The sequence below is a fragment of the Ovis canadensis genome, chromosome 18 (assembly GCF_042477335.2).
Source record: "Ovis canadensis isolate MfBH-ARS-UI-01 breed Bighorn chromosome 18, ARS-UI_OviCan_v2, whole genome shotgun sequence".
NCBI lineage: Eukaryota > Metazoa > Chordata > Mammalia > Artiodactyla > Bovidae > Ovis > Ovis canadensis.
In genome coordinates, this window is record NC_091262.1 from 80,586,555 (window position 1) to 80,604,375 (window position 17,821).

Below are 17,821 nucleotides of genomic sequence, written 5' to 3' on the forward strand. Positions count from 1 at the left end.
TACCAGAACAAATCACCAGAGGCAGTGATCACCCCCGTGCTGACCGTGGAGTTGTCCAGGAATGACCCAGGGTGTCACTAGTGGATTAGTCTGACAGTCTTCACTTCAGAGTTGAATTGATATTGTGTCCTCCATGGACCCTCTCCAGAGGGACGCAGTGAGATGCTGGACCGCAGAGAAGCACCCAGCTGAGTTTGCCTGGTGGGCGCTGGGATGCCGCCCTGGGAGCCAAGTGCTGCTGTGCAGGGTGAGGGTGAGGTGGGGCCCGGCACCCACAGGAGCGTGACAGCAGAGGCAGTTGAGCGTCTGGGGGGCCTACAGTGTCACCAGCATTGCTTGTCATCTTCACGGATTGTCATTCAGCCTCACATCAGCCTTTGAGGTAGGAGTTGTTATCCCTGGTTTACAGATGAGGGAGCTGAGGTCCACGGCATGGAGTGAGTGGCAGGGCTGTGGGACCTCGCTGTGGCCCTGGGGCTGAGACTCTGCACTCCCGACGAAGGGGGTTTGGGTTCAGCCCTTGGTCAGGGAACTAGATCCCGCGTGACACGACTGAGAGTGTGAATGAAGATCAGAGATCCCACATGCTGCACTGAAGCCTAGTGCGGCCAAGTAAGTATTAAAAACAAGCCACAATGCCTTCTACTGTTCAGAATCGGGGAAGTACTTCTGACAGAGAATCAGAGGACTCAGGGTTAAACTGAACTCTTACCGTTCGACTGGGAGACGCGGGGGTTCGGCAGAGATGTGGAGCAGTGAGAACTCCCAGGTCGCTGATGGGTGAGGCTGGTGTAAGCACGCAGGGAAAGGTTGGAATTGTCTTCCTGACCTGAATCTGCTCTTAATCAGCAACACGGCAGTCACGTGACAGTCCAGCAGTCCACTCTGAAATGTCTGTGACGAACTGTCAGACCTGTGTACCGGGAGGTTATGTGCAGACATGCTCATGGTGAGCACGATTCAAAATGAAAAAGAGGGAGAGGGTGGGATGATGTGGGAGAACGGCACTCTAACGTGTATACTATCGTGTAAGAATCGAATCGCCAGTCTATGTCTGACGCAGGATGCAGCATGCTTGGGGCTGGTGCATGGGGATGACCCAGAGAGATGTTATGGGGAGGGAGGTGGGAGGGGGGTTCATGTTTGGGAACGCATGTAAGAATTAAAGATTTTAAAATTAAAAAAAAATAAAGAACATGAATCAACAGCAAGATGAAGAGATTAAAAAAAAAAATGAAAAAGTGGGAATAATTCAAATAACCATCAACCTGAGTCCCGTATAGCAGTGAAAATGAATGAGCCTTAGCGCTTTTTTCAACAAGGATAAATCTCAGAATTATTAGGTTAAAGTGAAAGGTAAGTCGCTCAGTCGTGTCCGACTCTGTGACCCCATGGACTGTAGCCCACCAGGCTCCTCCGTCCATAAAATACTCCAGGCAAGAATACTGAAGTAGGTTGCCATTTCCTTCTCCAAGCAAGTTGCAAGAGACTACAAATAGCATCGTACTTTGTAGTACAAATGACAGACAAAAGTGTGTCTGTACCAAGTATGTAGCGTTTAGGAATGCGTAGGCATGTGGTGAAAGTGTTGATAGAAGCAACAGAGTAATGAACACAGAATTCAGGGTAGGACTCACACCTGGGGCCCGGAGGGGCAGGGGCCTTTGGAGCAGGAGAACATCAACGATGCGGCTGTTGGCTTTACTTCCAGAGTTGAGGGACAGGTTCCTGGGTGTACATTTCATTTGTTTGTTTTAGCTATTTCATGGTACTAAGCATAGGAAAACCAGAAAACCCACCACGCCTGTGGGTCAGAATGGAGATTGTGGGTTTAAGAGAAGTTTTGTAAGGGCTGCCCCAGTTCTGGGCCTGAAGCTCGTTCCCTGGGGTGCTGGGTGAACCCAGCAGCGGGCGTCGGGAGGAGCAGACTTTGAGAGCAGGGGAGCTGCTCGGCCCTGGGCCTCTCCTCCTGCTGCTGCGTCCTCTTCTCTAGTACAGGAGTCTTGACTCCAGCCTCACGGGGCTGTGGCTCGGTGTGTGTAACTGGGACGCGTGCTCCGTGGGGTGCACACTTCTGAGGCTGCTGTAGGGGGTGCAGGCAGAGGCCGTGTCCTCTGTGGGCTCGGGGTAGACCAGTGGTTCACGTAACCAAAACACACACTGTAGAAAAGGGTTTGAAAAAGAATCAATCTTGTTCTGGCTTAGTCCAAAAATTCCTATTGGACTTAAAATGAGGGGTTGACAGCTAGCACTGTGAATCAGTCCATGTCTCTCTCTTTCTTCCTTCCTTTTTTCCTTGTCTCAGCACTGGGAAGTTTGGTGCCTGCTTTATACCAGGACTCTGTAAGCAAAGTGATCTAACCTTGTACGCGTCCCGGCCTGGGCTCCGGCTGTGGAAGGCCGACATCCACGGGACTGTCCAGGCCACGTTTATCCTAAAAGACGTCTTTGCCGGAGGAGTCAAGCCTTTCGAGCTTTACCCGCGCTTGGACTCGGCCGAGCGCGGAGGGTGCAGCTCACCTGAGAAGCACCTGGGGCTCGTGTCGTGCTTCTTCCAAGAAGGCTGGGTGTTGAGTTGGAATGAATATAGTATTTACCTCCTGGATACCGTCAACCAGGTGAGCAAAGGGATGGTACTGCACCTTTGTGTCTAGAGGCAGGAGGGTGTGTACAGGCCTTCTGCTTCCTCTCAGAGGGTGGAACAGCCTGGGTCCTGTGTGTTGCCTTTTCCATTGAGCTGGTAACGGAAACCAGGTGAAGGTTTGGTTGGTTTTGTAGATTTGAAAAAATATTTGCTTTAAATATTTGTAGTCCTATCCCCTGCTAAGAAAGTGTGTGTGTGTGTGTGTGTGTGTGTGTGTGTGTGTTTTGTTTAAGCAGAAAAGTAAATTTGTTCTTTATAATTTCTTTGGATCATGTGTTTTATGGCTACCAAATTACCGTGAGCATAATGAAATGAGATCAAAACTCAAACATTAACAGAAAGAGTGAGACAGGGGCCCACTCCCCAGGGTTTCCCCAGGGTGAGGCTGAGCGAGGCAGGGGGCCCTTTCTCTAGCTTGCTTTCTACCCTCTTCTTTTACCCTTATTTCTTTTCCCGAGTTGGAGCTACTTCGTTTTGCCATTTTCCCCCCACTTTACTTGATGATGTATTTGGACATCTTTCCAGCACTATTAAATCATGGTTGGAAACAATTTCTGTTTAAAGTAGGGTGATGAGATTATTGCCAATAGAGATTGCTTTAGGATTTTTTTTAAACTGTTCAGTTTCGGTATATTCTTTGTTTTAAAATTTTATTTTTAGTTGCACTAAGTCTTTGTTGCGACATGGGGCAGGGACGGGTGAGTTGGCCTAGGGAATCACCAAGGTGCCTTTTAGCCCTGAGTTTCTCTTCTTAAAGAACGTTTGAAAGACACTTTTGTATTCTTCCCCGGGTCTAGAGAACACAGCTTTTCTTTTTTCTTTGGGTCCTCTTTGAACTTAATGTGCACTTATTAGTTGGTGGGGTCAAGGTATACTATAATTATACATCAGTTCCTCTCTTCTGAACACTTACCCAAAGCTTTCTCCAGTAGGTGTAATTAGCTTCATTTTGTGGGTGGAGGAGTGGAGCCAGAGAGGCGGGGCATGCACAGACAGTCTGAACGTGGCAGCACGGTGGGAAGCTTTCAGACCACTGTCAGGGTTACCTAAGAATTAACAGAGGACTTAGACCCATTTTCTCCTCTGCATTGAGCTAGTCTCCTATTTGCTGTTGACTGGGAAGCAAGAATGTTTTTCGGTCAGTAAGGGCTCAGGGTTGTCCTGTGTTTTGGGTGCTGACGGCTTTCAGATGGCGTTGGAGGAGTCCTGTCTCCCTCCTCATTCATTCACAACCGCAACTCGCAGTGCCCGCCTGGCCTCTCCCGTGGGAATCCACATGGTAGGGGCCCTAGACCGGCCAGCACACATCCAGCCCAGGAGAGACGGGCCGGGCGGGGGTTTGTGTAAAGGGCTGTGAGCTCTGAGAGTCCTGGGCATTGCTGAGGAAGGCCAGCTTGTCAGGGACTCTTCCCAAGGAGGTGGCATCTGAATCAAGTTGAAACTCCCGGTGACCAAGGGCCAGGGAGAGAATCCGAGTAGGGGGCGTGACGTCATGGGGTCAGGGCCAGGGTCCGGACGGGCCAGTGGATGCACCTGCTGCAGGGTGGGCACGATAGCACAACCGGGGCCAGTGGAGAGTGTGGCTGGGGGCGGGGAGAGACTGCAAGCTCGGTCCCAGAAAGGTACTGACGGGTACTCAGCTACCATCTGTCGGGTACTCCCTCACTTTGGGTTGAATAACTCCCAAGTTTCAGAAAGTCATGGCAGCAAACAGCAGTTACTTGACTTCTTTGGACTCTAGCACGTGCTTGTACAGATTGAGCTATTACCATTGCCTGGTTTTGTGATTTTCTTTTTCTGGACAGGCTACAATTGCTGGTTTGGAAGGATCAGGTGATATCGTGTCTGTTTCCTGCACAGAAAATGAAATATTTTTCTTAAAGGGAGACAGGAACATTATACGAATTTCAAGCAGGCCTGAAGGACTAGCATCAATCGGTTTGTATTTGTTATAAAATGTATTTGTTACAAAACTTTGTTATAAAATGTATGTAATTAAAGTTTATAATGTAGAAAACTTACCACTTTCATTTACTCATTAAGTGATTGTAGCTTTAAACGAGTTATTCAGAGGGTTTCTTTTGATTCTTAAAAATCAGTTTATGATACTTTTCTTGAAGATCACCTACTTTCAGTCAGGGTCTCACATTTGCTGGAATCGTTTCTGTGGGTCTGGAGGGTTGGGGGTTGAGTGGATAGGAAGGGGAACTTGGCACCCGCCTGACTAATCTCCATCTGATGCTCTGACCCAGTCTGTGGGATTGATGCATAAGACTTTCGAACATTGAAGTCTGTCACCTGGGACACATGTTTTACCCTTAATAATAAGAGCACATCATCTTTCCCTCCGATAACCACAGTAAAACCAGCTTCTTTACCAGTGAGGGACAGTCTGGAGACATCGGCGTGCACAGAGCAAGTCCACGGGCCACATGCGGAGAAGCTGCCGGCGGCCACACCTTCCGAGACGAGGCTGCGGGGCTCTTCAGTGGCCAGCTCCATGGCCAGCCAGCCCAGGAGCAGGAGCAGCTCACTCAACTCCACGGACAGTGGCTCCGGGCTGCAGGCAGCCCCTGAGCTGGGCAGGGGCGGCCCACTCACCTCAAAGAGGTTCAGCGTGATCAGTTCGGAGGACTTCGACCAGGAGCTCGTGGTGAAGCCTCTCAGAGTGAAAAAGAAGAAAAGGACGAGGAAGACAGGTACCTTCCGAGGCAGAGCGCCTGGGGCCCCCTCCCGCCGCGTGGGGCCTCTCACCAGCCTGGCGGGCGGGGGCTGCTTGCCGAGAGCACAGGCAGCAGCGTCTGTCCTCCTCGGAGGAGTTTCATTGTGAAAGCTTTATCCAGTATTTAACACAAAGTGATATACTTCCAATACTTAAGTTAAGAATTTGGTTTATTCATGTATATCATCTGTCGGACCAGAGAGTCTGTGGACTTGGAAGGAAAGCTGTGGAAATCTTCAGATGCATCAGTTTATGTTTAGTGTTGGGTGTGTCATCAGATACGGGATTTTTTTCTTTTTTTTTGGCCATCCTGTGGGGCTTGTGAGATCTTAGTTCCCCAACCAAGGTATGAACCCATGTCCTTGGCAGTGAACTCACAGAGTCCTAACCACTAAATTGCCAGGGAAGTCCCCAGATATGGGATATTTTTTCAATTGCTTACTGTTGGCTGCACTGGGTCTTTGGTGCCGCACCCAGGCTTTTCTGGTGGCAGTGAGTGGGGGTTGTGTCACACGGGCCGCTTCTTGCAGAGGCTTGTCATCGCGGCTCACAGGCTCCAGAGCTCGGCCTTCAATCGTGGCTCATGGGCTTAGTTGCCCAGCAGCATGTGGGATCTTCCCGGACCAGGGATCAAACCCACATCCCCTGCTTTGGTAGGTGGATTCTTAACCTACCACCAGGGAAGTCCCAGATATGGGATTTAACATGGAAATTTTTTAACTTATTACTTACTCCTTGATGCCTGTTGAGCCTCTCTACTAAACATCGCTGCAGTATTGAAGGAGAATGTTATCAGATGCCTTAATATTTTGATAACTTTAAAAAATTGTTCTGGGATCCATTTGTTCCTTTGTTTTTGCTTAGTTAACATTTATTGAAGGAAGCCTCAGAGCCCATCATGTGTACAGTATCTGCATCCATTTAAAACACCCCTGCATTGGGGTACTTTGTACTTGAGAGATTTATTCTTCACCAATTACAGCTCCTTCATTTAAGAAGCTTTTTTCCTTAGGCCAAGTTTTTGTTTCTTAGCTCTCATCTTGCCGCTTGTGTGGCGTCCTGCCTGATCTTAACCGTTCTTGTTTCTAGTAGAAGGCGGGAGCAGCACCGCGGGGCCCAGCTCACTTGAGTCAACCCCCGGCCATGAGTGTCCTGGGGACAGCCCCCAGTCCGTGAGCACGGACCTGCCGTCTGCGGCCTCCAGCTTGGGCAGCGTCGTGGACCAGTCCAGCACAGGGTCTCCTGACCAGGAGAGCAGTCTCAGCGGGGAGGCCGGCGGTGTGCTGCCAGAGTATAGCGACCCCGAGGCTTTCAGTGTCCTGGAGGTGCCCCTGCCCGCGCCCGACCTGCTGAACGGAGGAGCCGAAGGGAGAACTGAAAGCCCCCTGGGCGACGGCGAGGGCGGGACAGAGCCCCCCGGTGGGGCAGGGAGCTCCTTCTGGCGTCCGACGGAGTGCGCAGAGGACACTGAGGACATCGTGGAGCTTGAGGGGGAGCCTCGTCCTGCGGACAGTGGGCCGGGCAGCGCGGCGGAGGCCCGGGGGGATGGGGCTGTGCAGCCTGATGGCCCCCTGGGCGCTTTCTCAGAAGCCTGCCTCCTGGACTTGGCGCCGGAGCCTTCCCGCCTCAGCTGGGCCCCCAGTGCAGAGCAGCGCCTTCTGGGGGCCACGGCTGACGAAGGCAGGGCTGAGGAGCCCCCCGAAGAGCAGGGCTTCCTGATGCACATGGGAGCCCCCCGCCGCCTCAGCCCGAGTCCCCGGTGCGCTGCTCCTGACGCTGACACGGGCCAGACAGCGGTCGTCACTTCCGAGCATGACCTGGGAGGGGGAGGACGACCACCTCCCTGGGCCTCGGCCTCGGCCGCCAGCACCCAGGAGCAGCCCTCACGGGACCAGGTGCTGACATCCAGTGATGAGGAGGACATCTACGGCCATGGGCTGCCCTCTTCGTCCTCAGAGACGAGCGTGACGGAGCTGGGAGGGGGCCGCTCCCTGCAGGACCTGAGGCAGCTGGGCACGGACGACCCTGGGCTGCTCAAGGCCGATCAGGTACGAGGGCTCCTTCCTTAAGGGAAGTCACTGGCAAACTGACACTGGGAAGAAGTTACACTCCCACTGTCAACCCTGTAAGCCGAATGTTGGAGGCCCAGATTTGAGGGGTCTCCAGCACAGGGATCTGAAATGGCTTGGGCTCCTGCTGACCTGTCGTTCCCAAACAGTAACCAACAAGAGCGCGGCCTCTCACCGTTGCTTCTGACCCGGGGGGGCCGGCCCAGCATGGGCACTTAGTGTTCATCATCCTGGAGAGTGGCTGGGTTGGCCTGGGGCCACTCCAGGAACCCAGTGGGCAGAGGCCCATCCCCTCGTGGAGGAGAAGGCATGGAGCAGGCTGGAGGCCAACAGTCCCCGACTCCCTCTCCTCAGATGCACATCTCTTTGACTCAACATCGGTGCCAGGGTGTGACGGGCATAGAAGGGAGCTGGTCCCCGTGGGGCCTGAGACAGCGGGGCATGGACGACCCTGGGCTCCAGGCGCACGAGCTGCAGTAGTCTGGGTCCCCAGGCTCGAGAGTGCAGGCTCAGTGGTCTGTGCCCCCCGGGCTCTGGAGCGCAGGCTCGGTGGTCTGGGTACCTAAAGCGCAGGCTCAGTAGCTGTGCCGCTTGGGCTTAGTTGTTCCTTGGCGCGTGGGATCTTCCCGGATCAGGGATCAAACCCATGTCTCCTTTGCTGGCAGGTGGATTCTTTACAGAGAAGCCCAGCAAGTAATTATCGTTAGATGTGTTTGGGTTCAAAGCTGTGTATTGCAACTCTTCTTGTGGTGTGGCTGTGAGGTGTGGCCTGCGGGGGAACCTACAGCCACACGTGCCGTCCCCAGGTGCCTCTGGAACCTCTGTCCCACCGAGGCACGGCAGCACCCACAGGGGTCAGGTGCCACGCTCAGCACTTCACAAATTCAATTCGTTTACTTCTCTGGAAACAAAAACTACAAGCTAGGTGCTCCCATTTCATAGGAGGAAGTGGAGAATCAGACACTTTGTTGGCTTCACCAGGTCACGTAGCAGGTGGGGCCAGGGTGGCCCCAGGGTCCCCTCTCTCAGACTTCAGTGCTGTCTGTCCTGCCTTGAGAGCAAAACGTCGCGCTTACTTGCTTTAAGAGAGCGGGCCTTTTCCCGCGGTTTTCTGTGTGTGTGTCCTTTCTTGAGTACCTTCGGCTGCCAAGGTCTGCGTCTGGCGCTGGGATGCTGCAGTGCCTGTGACGGACAGTCCTGGGTCCCAGAGTCCAAGTCAGGGAGGAGCCAGTCTGCAGAGCCTCGCAGTGGAGCAGGACTTGGGCGCTGGTGATGAGCATAGGGCGGAGAGAGGGGGTGGCCACAGGGCCCCCACCCACCCCGGCATTAGCCGGGCAGCTCTGGCCTGTGCGATTGGGCTTCTGGGCAGAGTTTTAGAAAGTCCCTGGTGAGAGGGCCCCTAGCACTGTGAGGACCTTGCCTGCCTTCACCCAGCCCAGCCATCTGAAAGCCACATTTGGTGGGCTTCGAGGGCACAGCTAAGGCGTGTCCTGGGAGCAGGGCCAGCTGAGAAGAATTGGGCATCATGCTCTATGGAGCAGTGAACGTCCTCGTGTGGCTAATTGTGCAAATACATGGGTTTCTTTTGCAGTCTTGGCAAACTTTTAAAGCACACGCTTTATTCAGCTTTGCTTTTTGAAAGATTCCTCGCAGCTAAACCTTAGTCTCCAAACTCCAGTCAGGCGGTGTCCTGACCAGGTGTCCATCAACCACAGGGTGGGCCACCTGTGGTGACTGGAGCAGAACTCAAAACCATACCATGAGAAAACAAAGGCAGTGGCAGTGCCGTTTCTCCTGTAATGAGAATGCCGTTTCTCCTGTAGACACACAGAGACCAGGCTGCGTTCAAGTGGGAAGTGAGGCGTACCTGCAGAATGTCGGTGTGAGCCCCGGGTTAGGGAAGAGGTTTCAGTATCTACGAGAAAGTGTTTATCCAGGGATGTGGTGGGGTCCTTGCAGGGACAGCAGCTCCCGTCTCACAGTGTTTCTGTTAGAGCTGGTCCAGAGACAGCGGGGCCGGTCTCCGCATGGCTGCTCAGAGGGCCTTTTACAGACACACACACACTGGCACGTACACAGCCCTTTCAGCTCCGCGACTTAAATGCTGGCGCACTTCTCGGATTGCCGGGTGTGGGGCACGTGCAGCTGTGTCTTCTGTCGCCGACTCAGCAGGCTCTGTCCTTGTCAGTTTGCAGAAAGCTGGATGGGCTACTCCGGGCCCGGCCACGGCATCCTCAGCTTGGCAGTCTCCGAGAAGTACCTCTGGTGCCTGGACTACAAAGGCGGTCTGTTCTGCAGCGCGTTGCCTGGCGCTGGGCTGCGCTGGCAGAAGTTCGAAGATGCCGTCCAGCAGGTGGCAGTCTCGCCCTCAGGTTCGCCCCCTGGTTCCCTGCGCCCGGCCCCCTCCCCACCCCACGCAGCCACCCAAGCACTCGGGACCATCCACTCAGCAGACCTTGGCCTTTCCTGCAGGTTTAAGGGCTTTCTGCCATGGGACATGGACTGCTTCATTTGACATCAACTAAAAATTGTGCAAATACAGTTCAGTTATTAGTTTTTTTAATTAATTGCAGTGGTAACACATGAATATACTTGTGTTAAGTTATGCAAATAGCTTGAATTTTGAGGGTTTTTTTTAAAAGAAATATTAACGTACAAATTTCTCATAAGAATAAATGTGTTCATGTTTCTTAGTGTTGCTTTAAAGCAACTGAACTAATGAAGATGGGCCCATGGATATGTTGGATAAATTTGAAATATTTGGTTTCTTTCTTAGAAATTATTTTTTAACGAGCTACATACATCTTTGGGTGAACAGGCTACTCCTGGGCTGTGAAAAGAAAATGCATTCAGTCCTTCAAGCCGTGATCAGGCCGTTGTCAGTGGGCTGGGACAGACACTTCCTGGGTGAGGGTCTACCCCCGCCCCCATCTGTACAGAATCTTGTGTCTGTCAAAATGTTGGCTGCTTTTACCTATTTGGCGAGGGGAATAGAACAAAAGTATGTATGTGTATTTGCCTGGTTGTAGCTGGTTTGTTTGGAGAAGGCGATGGTACCCACTCCAGTACTCTTGCCTGGAAAATCCCATGGATGGAGGAGCCTGGTAGGCTGCAGTGCATGGGGTCGCTAAGAGTCGGACACGACTGAGCGACTTCACTTCCACTTTTTGCTTTCATGCATTGGAGAAGGAAATGGCAACCCACTCCAGTGTTCTTGCCTGGAGAATCCCAGGGACGGGGGAGCCTGGTGGGCTGCCGTCTATGGGGTCTCACAGAGTCGGACACGACTGAAGCGACTTAGCAGTAGCAGTAGCAGCTAGTTGGTTAGAGCATCAGAATGGAAGGCAGACAAAACTGAGCCTGTGACGTCTGTTAGAGACTCCCTCTGACTCCCCTGGCCTTTGTCACTATGTAAACTGCTGGTTTGTTCAGGGGTTTCTTCCATCTTTGGCCTGTTTGAAAAATATTTTTCCTTAGGGACTAGATAATCTGTTTCCATTAGCTGACTTTATATAGTTGTGCACTTTAACCCTTTCCCTTTCATTTACCTTTGGGTTCATCTCCCCAGCCGGTTATAAACGTTGGTTCTTTCCTGATTCTGTGAATTACTTTGTGTCTACACACCATTCACGCCCTCACCGCTCCAGTGGGAGCTCTGTCTCCACCAGGTTGGTGCTCTGGCTGAGCCGTCCTGCAGGGCCCCGACCACGGTGGGCACTAGGGGCTGCGGGCTGGGCCAGCTGCCTCTCCTCCGTCTGCGCCTCGTTCGCACCCTCTGTCCAGCCTGTGCATTCTTGGTGACACTGGTGGTTTGTTACACCTTGCCTCCGTCTCCATAGACGGGCTTCCTGTCTGCCTTTCCTCCTTCCCTCCCCATCTTCTGTTTAGTAGAACCCTTTTCTAAGTGGAAAAAGGGACAGCCCAGCTCAGATGCGCCCTTTTCCTGCACCGTATCCTTTTGGCTGGTCCAGAATTCACCCTGTCCCTCTGGGTCCCTTCAGGTGCTCTCTTTCCTGGGACACGCACTATGCCTCAGGATGGCCATCCGGGTCCTCTCCCAGCACACCTGGCGGCGCTGCCCCTCTCCCACATGGTGTGGGCCCCTGATGCCCGCCCTGTGTGCTGTGTCCTTGAGGCGATCTCCCCTCCTGCCTTCCTGACGGCCTGCGTGCTGCCACTGATCCCCTTTCACACATGAGGTGGCGGCTGAGGGGGCCCGGGGGCTCGCGCCTCAGCACTGCCCTTCCCCGGCCGGCGTAGCAGCAAAGGGGGCGCGTTGGAGAAATCGCTTGCCCGCAGCGCCCAGAAGGGAGCTTAGCAGGTAAGAGTTCTCGGTGTCCATTGGCCCGTGGATAGAGTTTTCATCTCCACAGGCGCCCTTCTCTGGAAGATCGAACAGAAGTCTAACCGAGCCTTCGCGTGCGGAAAGGTGGCCGTCAAGGGGAAGCGCCACTGGTACGAAGCTCTGCCCCAGGCGGTGTTTGTGGCCCTGAGCGACGACACAGCCTGGATCGTCAGGACCAACGGGGACCTGTACCTGCAGACAGGTGGCTGCCCCCGGGTGACTGCACTTTGGTGGCGATGTGCTTGGAGGCGGTGACGGAGGGGCTGGATGTGAATCTAAGTTAAAACGTTTCCGGAAAGAGAGTATTTGCCATTGAAATCTATTACCAGCTTTCTGCTATTCACTCACATTCAGCCCAGGACATATTTACGGCAGGAATTAATAAAATTATTTTGAATCTTATAGGGCTAACTATTGCGTGTCCCTTTTCCTGTGGTATCAAATCTGAAGAGGAAAGAGTAACAGAGAAATGACATTAGAATCATTTTTCCGTTTAACTCATGACTGAGTGTTTTCAGCCCGGTCAAAGCCCTGCTTCCATATCCTTATTTACACATGGGTCAGGAAAAAACAATGAGAAATAATCTGCTCCAAATAGCAGTTTATCTTGTCCTAGGAAACTGCCCTGAGGGGAACCTTTAGCTGTTGGAAGAGACTCAGTGGGACTTGTTTATTAAAAATAAACTGTAATGAGAGTCAGTGTTTATGTACTGTCAGCAAAATGGGATATGGGTTTCCAAAAGCAACATGGTTTAGCAGTACCTGGAAATGAGTACAGGGCAGGAGCTCTTTTTCGCTTGTCAAGAGGCCCTGTTGGATTTACGTAAAGATCAGTCTTTTGACCATTTAATACTGCTGCTTCCAAGAGGATGTTTCCGTCTCTGTTGGAAACAGTCAGCCAGGGACAGCTCTGGGACTGGAAGCCCTCCATACCTGGCTTGCTCTCGGGTGTGGGGCGCCAGCGTACCAGCAGCTCCTGCCTCAGTCCGGAGGGCAGCCCTGCCAGCTTCGGGCCCGTGTGCCCACCAGTCTCTCCAGCCTGTTCCCATGGCTTCCTTGAAAGTGAAAAATAGCTGGGAAGACAGGCATGTCCAACTTCCAGAGGCATCTGAATATCGTTCCTGCTGGGGAAAGAGGGCACTCTGGCCTGGGGATGAGGAGGGCCTTAGAAATCACCTGGGCAGTGATTTTCAGCCCAACTCTGACCCACCCAGAGCTACCGGGTTAGAGGCTCCGGGTTTGGCCTGAGGGTTAGTAAGGTAAGAAGTCCTGTAGGTGATTCCCACCGTGTTGAGTCTGAGGAAGAAGTGCAGCCCAAGGACTGTGATACCGAGGGGCGCCTGAGTGATGAGTAGGGACACGCTGGGGAGAGCAGAGGCCCGGCTGCAGGCCAAGGCTGCAGGTACGGGCTTCAGGTAGCAGCTGCTCTGCCAGCTCCCTTAGGAGTGGCCTCAGGGCTCCTGAGACAGGACTTGCAGAGTCTCCGAGGGCCGTGGCCGCTGAGGGCGGAGGATGTCTGCGCACCAGCTCCTCTGGGCCGGGGCCCTCCTGGCTCGGGTCTGGCTGCTCTCCTGTGTTGGGCTTTCGTGTTCTTTCAGAACTTGTTTAGCTACTTGGGGACACTAGAAGGTCCTGAATTTTTGTTATTCCAGTTTCCAAAGAGCATCCAAAAACACTTCAGATGGACGTTATATTTAAGCACAATTTAACCATCTTAGGTTGACTAAACCTTAAAAAGAGAAAACGCTTACTATGAAAGGAAAGGCTATAATAACAGAATACCAAAAAAGAAAAATAAGCCAGCAACAGGATGAGAATGGGGAGTGAAATCCTGAAGGTGTGTCTCTGGGGTCTTTCCGCCCTCCCCGGCAGGTCTCAGCGTGGATCGCCCCTGCGCTAGAGCCGTGAAGGTCGACTGTCCGTTCCCGCTGTCCCAGGTCACTGCCCGCAACAGTGTGGTGTGGGCGCTTACGGAGCAGCGAGCCCTCCTGTACCGGGAGGGAGTGAGCAGCTTCTGCCCCGAGGGGGAGCTCTGGAAGTGCGACATCGTCAGGTATGCGTGTAGGGGCAGACACTGTCTGTGTCCTCCTTGTCCCTGTCTGGTCTTTGTCAGCTTAACACCCCTTAAGTGACCCATGTGAGCCTCTCCCAGGCAGAGCTGGTTCCCTGAAGGTTTCCAAGGTCGTGGTGTTCTCTGGGATTGTCAGAGTCAATGCCAGCAGCCTGGCCTTGAAGGCACCCTGTGCCTCCCTCTGACTGGCAGGCTGGACGTTGGGTCAGAGTTCAGTTTTAAAAATGCTTCTACCCTTGAGCAGCATTTGTGTGTGACCTTGAGCCCCACATGTTCACAGTTCTCTTGTGGTGGTCTTTCTGCAGAACTGCCCAGCATCAGAAAGTTTCTGTTTAGAGTCTCAGATGACTAAGCCAAATATTTTCATTTATTATCCTCCTTGTCAGCTGAAATTATCCATGAATTACAGTTTATTTGGTTGCTTTCTACCAGTCAAAATTTTCCTTGCAGAATTACTGTCAGGTCATTTTTCTAGCGTGAAATTATCAGTAGTCCTTAGAAAAGTTAGGATAGTCTTGGTTTGAGTTTAGCATCCCAGGAAACTTGAGTGAGCTGCTGTTGAGAGCCGGGGGTGGTGCTGGGCTGAGAGTGTGAACGTGACCTGCCCTGGCCTCACAGAGCTCCCGTCTGGGGGAACCACCGCCCGTTGGTGTAGATGGTCCTGAGCTGGACAGGGACATGCCTCACGGGGGTGCCCCGGCTCCCCTGCAGAGGTCAGGGAGGCGCTGTGCTTGGGGGACCGCAGCTAATCCCAGACGCTGGCAGGGACGACTGGATGGCAGAGGGAGGGTGTTGTCCGCTGAGAGGGCAGGTCTGCCAGGCTGCTGCTGCCCCGCACAGCCTGGCACTGGCAGGTTCTGTTCACTTAATTGGTGGAGGCAGGGGTGGGGCGCTGGACCACACAGGCCTGGTGTCCCTCAGGCACCTGTGCTTCTTCCCGGGTCGTTTTCTCTAAGGAGTGTTCCCCACTCTCCTGGGCCTGCAGTGTGTCCCTCAGGTCCCGCCACACGTCTGAACGGTGCGGACTGCACAGCCATTGAACTCTGAACTCAAGCTTCCTTCCTTGGGACTTGCGGGTGCGGCTCATCTCTTGTCCCACACCGAGGCCCCCCCAGACACTTGATGTCAGTGTCCCAGACACGCTGGGGGCCAAGAACCTGGGTGCTGACACCACGCTATTGTCCTTGTTTCCAGTGAGCGGCAGGCTTTGGAGCCCGTCTGTATAACCCTCGGGGACCAGCAGAGCCTGTGGGCCCTGGACATCCGAGGAAACCTGTGGTTCCGGACTGGCATCGTTTCCAAGAAGCCCCAAGGAGACGACGACCACTGGTGGCAAGTAGGTGTTCAGCTCCAGGGTCCGCGCCAGGGCGCCTCCCACACAGCGCCCCTCCCTTTTCTTACGGAGTTCGGGGAGCTTGGGTTAAACCAAAAGTGTTCACTTTTGCTGTTTGATGAGCTGTGCGTGCTCAGTCGTGTCTGACACTTCGCAGCTCTGTGAACTCCATGAAGTTTTCCAGGCAAGGATACTGGAGTGGGTTTCCACTCCTTCTCCAGGGGGCCCTCTTGACCCAGGGATCGAACCCATATCTCCTGCGCTGCAGGCAGAGTCTTCACCCCTGAGTCTCCATCTGAGCACGTTAGGAATGTCAGGGCTTTTCTCACAGAAAGTGACTTGGACAGCTCTTTCTGCCTAAATATGCAGGCTTTGTTTATTTATTTTAAATTTTGGTGTTACTTAGAAATTTGATATTACACACTAAATAAACCTAGTGACATCCATTTGAAGACCTAGGTAATACTAATATTTAACTCTGAAAGAATGTACTAAGAAAAGAGATTAGATAATAGGTGTGAGAAACCCAACCCACAATTAAAACTCACTATCCCTGCTTGTACAGAAGGCCTGTAAATAAATGGTATTTCAACAAAGAAAAGGAGAATTTTTCCCAGAAAAGTAAACACTGACAAATAGGATGGTATAATTAAGCTCTCTTTACCCCTCTGGCAACATTGAGCGTAAACGAGTCGCCCGCAGTCCCCAGCAGGGCGGTGGGGCCGTGCAGCGCGCAGCGGCTCTTCCTGTGCGGGCCCCACTGGGCCAGGTGCTGCCCCTCAGGCCTCTCGTCGAGGGCAGGTCTTCCACCGGCCGCTCTTAGGCCTTTCAGATGAGTGTGGGGAAGAGGAAGTCATGTTTGCTCTATGACTCTGATTTGATATGCCAGGTGCTATTTGAAAAGTTACACAAATGATTCAGAAATAGTCTGTGTATTTGTAACTGTATCATATGGTTTTACACACACACACACACAATGCATATATGTACAAAATTCTGTGTTTAAGTCGCCTAAAGAAAGCTAGATACCATTTTATCGTAGTATTCAGAACATTATCTTCAGAGGGATTTGACAGTCATCTCTGGGGCATTTGGAAGCAGAGCTGCGTTAGTCACTGCAGGACTGATTCTCTCTAGTGCTCGAGTCAGCATTATGTTTGGCCGTTAAACCGTTCTTTTTTTTTTTAACTTGCATTCTACTTATCGGCCAGGCCTGGGTGCTAGGACTGAATGTGTCCCAGGCTTTCCGTGTGGCCTGGCGCCGTACCCCACAAGGAAGGGCAGTGGTCCCCAGGCTCTGCCGGCCTCCTGTGGACTCTGGTAGAATCTGCCTGGCCAAGCTGGCATGCGCTCTGCCCATAAGAGAGAAAGAGGCCACAGGCTCTGCAGCTAACAAACGCCATTTGCTTGAACCTCAGTGCAAACAGCAACTCGCAGTCAGCCCGGGTTCTGTTGCTGTGAGGAGGGGCGGTGCGCCCACACGGAGTGCAGTGCTGACTTCATAGCTGCTCCTGTTGCATCTGTTTTGTTTATTACACGTGAGATTCCCTGTCGGGGGTGATTTCACGTCTCTCAGCATTTTGTTGTGCATGACCTCGGAGTGTGGCCTGCACAAGGCCGTCCTAAGAGTGGGGCCGTGACATTCTCTGTAATTAAATCCACCAGGGTGGACAGAGAGCTTTCCAGCAACCAGAGCTGCCCAGCAAGGAGAGGTTTCCTTAGACAGCCTGGAGAAAGGCCTCTTTCGGGAAAGTGAGAGAAGCGCGTCTAGAGCCTGAGCCCGGCTGTGCTCTGCACGTCCAGGACAGGTCCAGTCTGTGCTGCTGCTCCGGCGTAGTCACTCGCCATGCCGGTGAGGCCAGGGCCTCCTGGTGGCTCAGGTGGGAGCGCCTCTGCCTGCAGAGCAGGAGACGGGGTTCAGCCCCTGGGCCGGGAAGGCCCCGAGAGGCGCGGCGCCCACGCCAGCATTCCCCTGGTCGTGCCGGGTCTTCAGTGCTGCGCTGGCTTTTCTCCCACTGCAGAGAGCAGGTTTCTCCGCCCACTGGCTTCTCTTGTCGTGGAGCGCGGGCTCTCGGCACGCAGGCCTCAGTGGTCGCGGCTCCCAGGCTCCAGAGCACGGGCTCAGTAGCTGTGGCGCATGGGCCTAGCTGGCTCTGAGGCATGCAGGTTCTTCCTGGATCAGGGCTCAAAACCAGGCTTCCTGCATTGGGAGGCTGATTCTTTACCACTGAGCCCCCAGGGAAGCCCCCACCCCAGTGTTCTTGCTTGAAGAATCCTGTGGACAGAGGAGCCTGCCGGGCTACAGTCCATGGGGTTGCAGAGTCGAACACCGCTGAGCGACTAACACGTTTATTTTCCTGTTAGGTCACGAATTGCTCCATCACTCTATCTACACTACCTTTTTAAAAACCGTGTTATGATTCTAAGTATTATACCGGTTGTCCTTTGGAAATTCCTAAATTTCAAAACAAAATAATCCTTTCTCACTGATTTAGAATAAAAGACTTCCGGGATGTGGCAGGGTGATATTTAGGAATGCATGCTCATGAGAGGTGCGAGCAGTAGAAAAGTATGTAAACTGAAGGCAGACGTTAGCATCCCCCGATCGACCCCTCGGGGGTAATTGCACTCAGCGGC

The 17,821-nt window shown here is 53.0% G+C and overlaps 1 protein-coding gene across 6 annotated transcripts in view; it reads left to right on the forward strand.

The window, feature by feature from the left end:
* TECPR2 (tectonin beta-propeller repeat containing 2) overlaps positions 1 to 17,821 on the forward strand; it is a 100,643-nt gene that overhangs the window by 42,866 nt on the left and 39,956 nt on the right. For 2 of the 6 annotated variants that reach the window (XM_069559545.1, XM_069559546.1), the window contains exons 6-13: positions 2,306 to 2,618; positions 4,450 to 4,582; positions 5,005 to 5,343; positions 6,456 to 7,414; positions 9,624 to 9,807; positions 11,809 to 11,982; positions 13,653 to 13,833; positions 15,046 to 15,187. In XM_069559545.1, coding sequence (XP_069415646.1) covers positions 2,306 to 2,618; positions 4,450 to 4,582; positions 5,005 to 5,343; positions 6,456 to 7,414; positions 9,624 to 9,807; positions 11,809 to 11,982; positions 13,653 to 13,833; positions 15,046 to 15,187 — 2,425 coding nt within the window. The remainder of the gene's footprint in view (positions 1 to 2,305; positions 2,619 to 4,449; positions 4,583 to 5,004; positions 5,344 to 6,455; positions 7,415 to 9,623; positions 9,808 to 11,808; positions 11,983 to 13,652; positions 13,834 to 15,045; positions 15,188 to 17,821) is intronic. The other 4 variants (XM_069559549.1, XM_069559550.1, XM_069559547.1 and 1 more) reach the window with 3 other exon arrangements.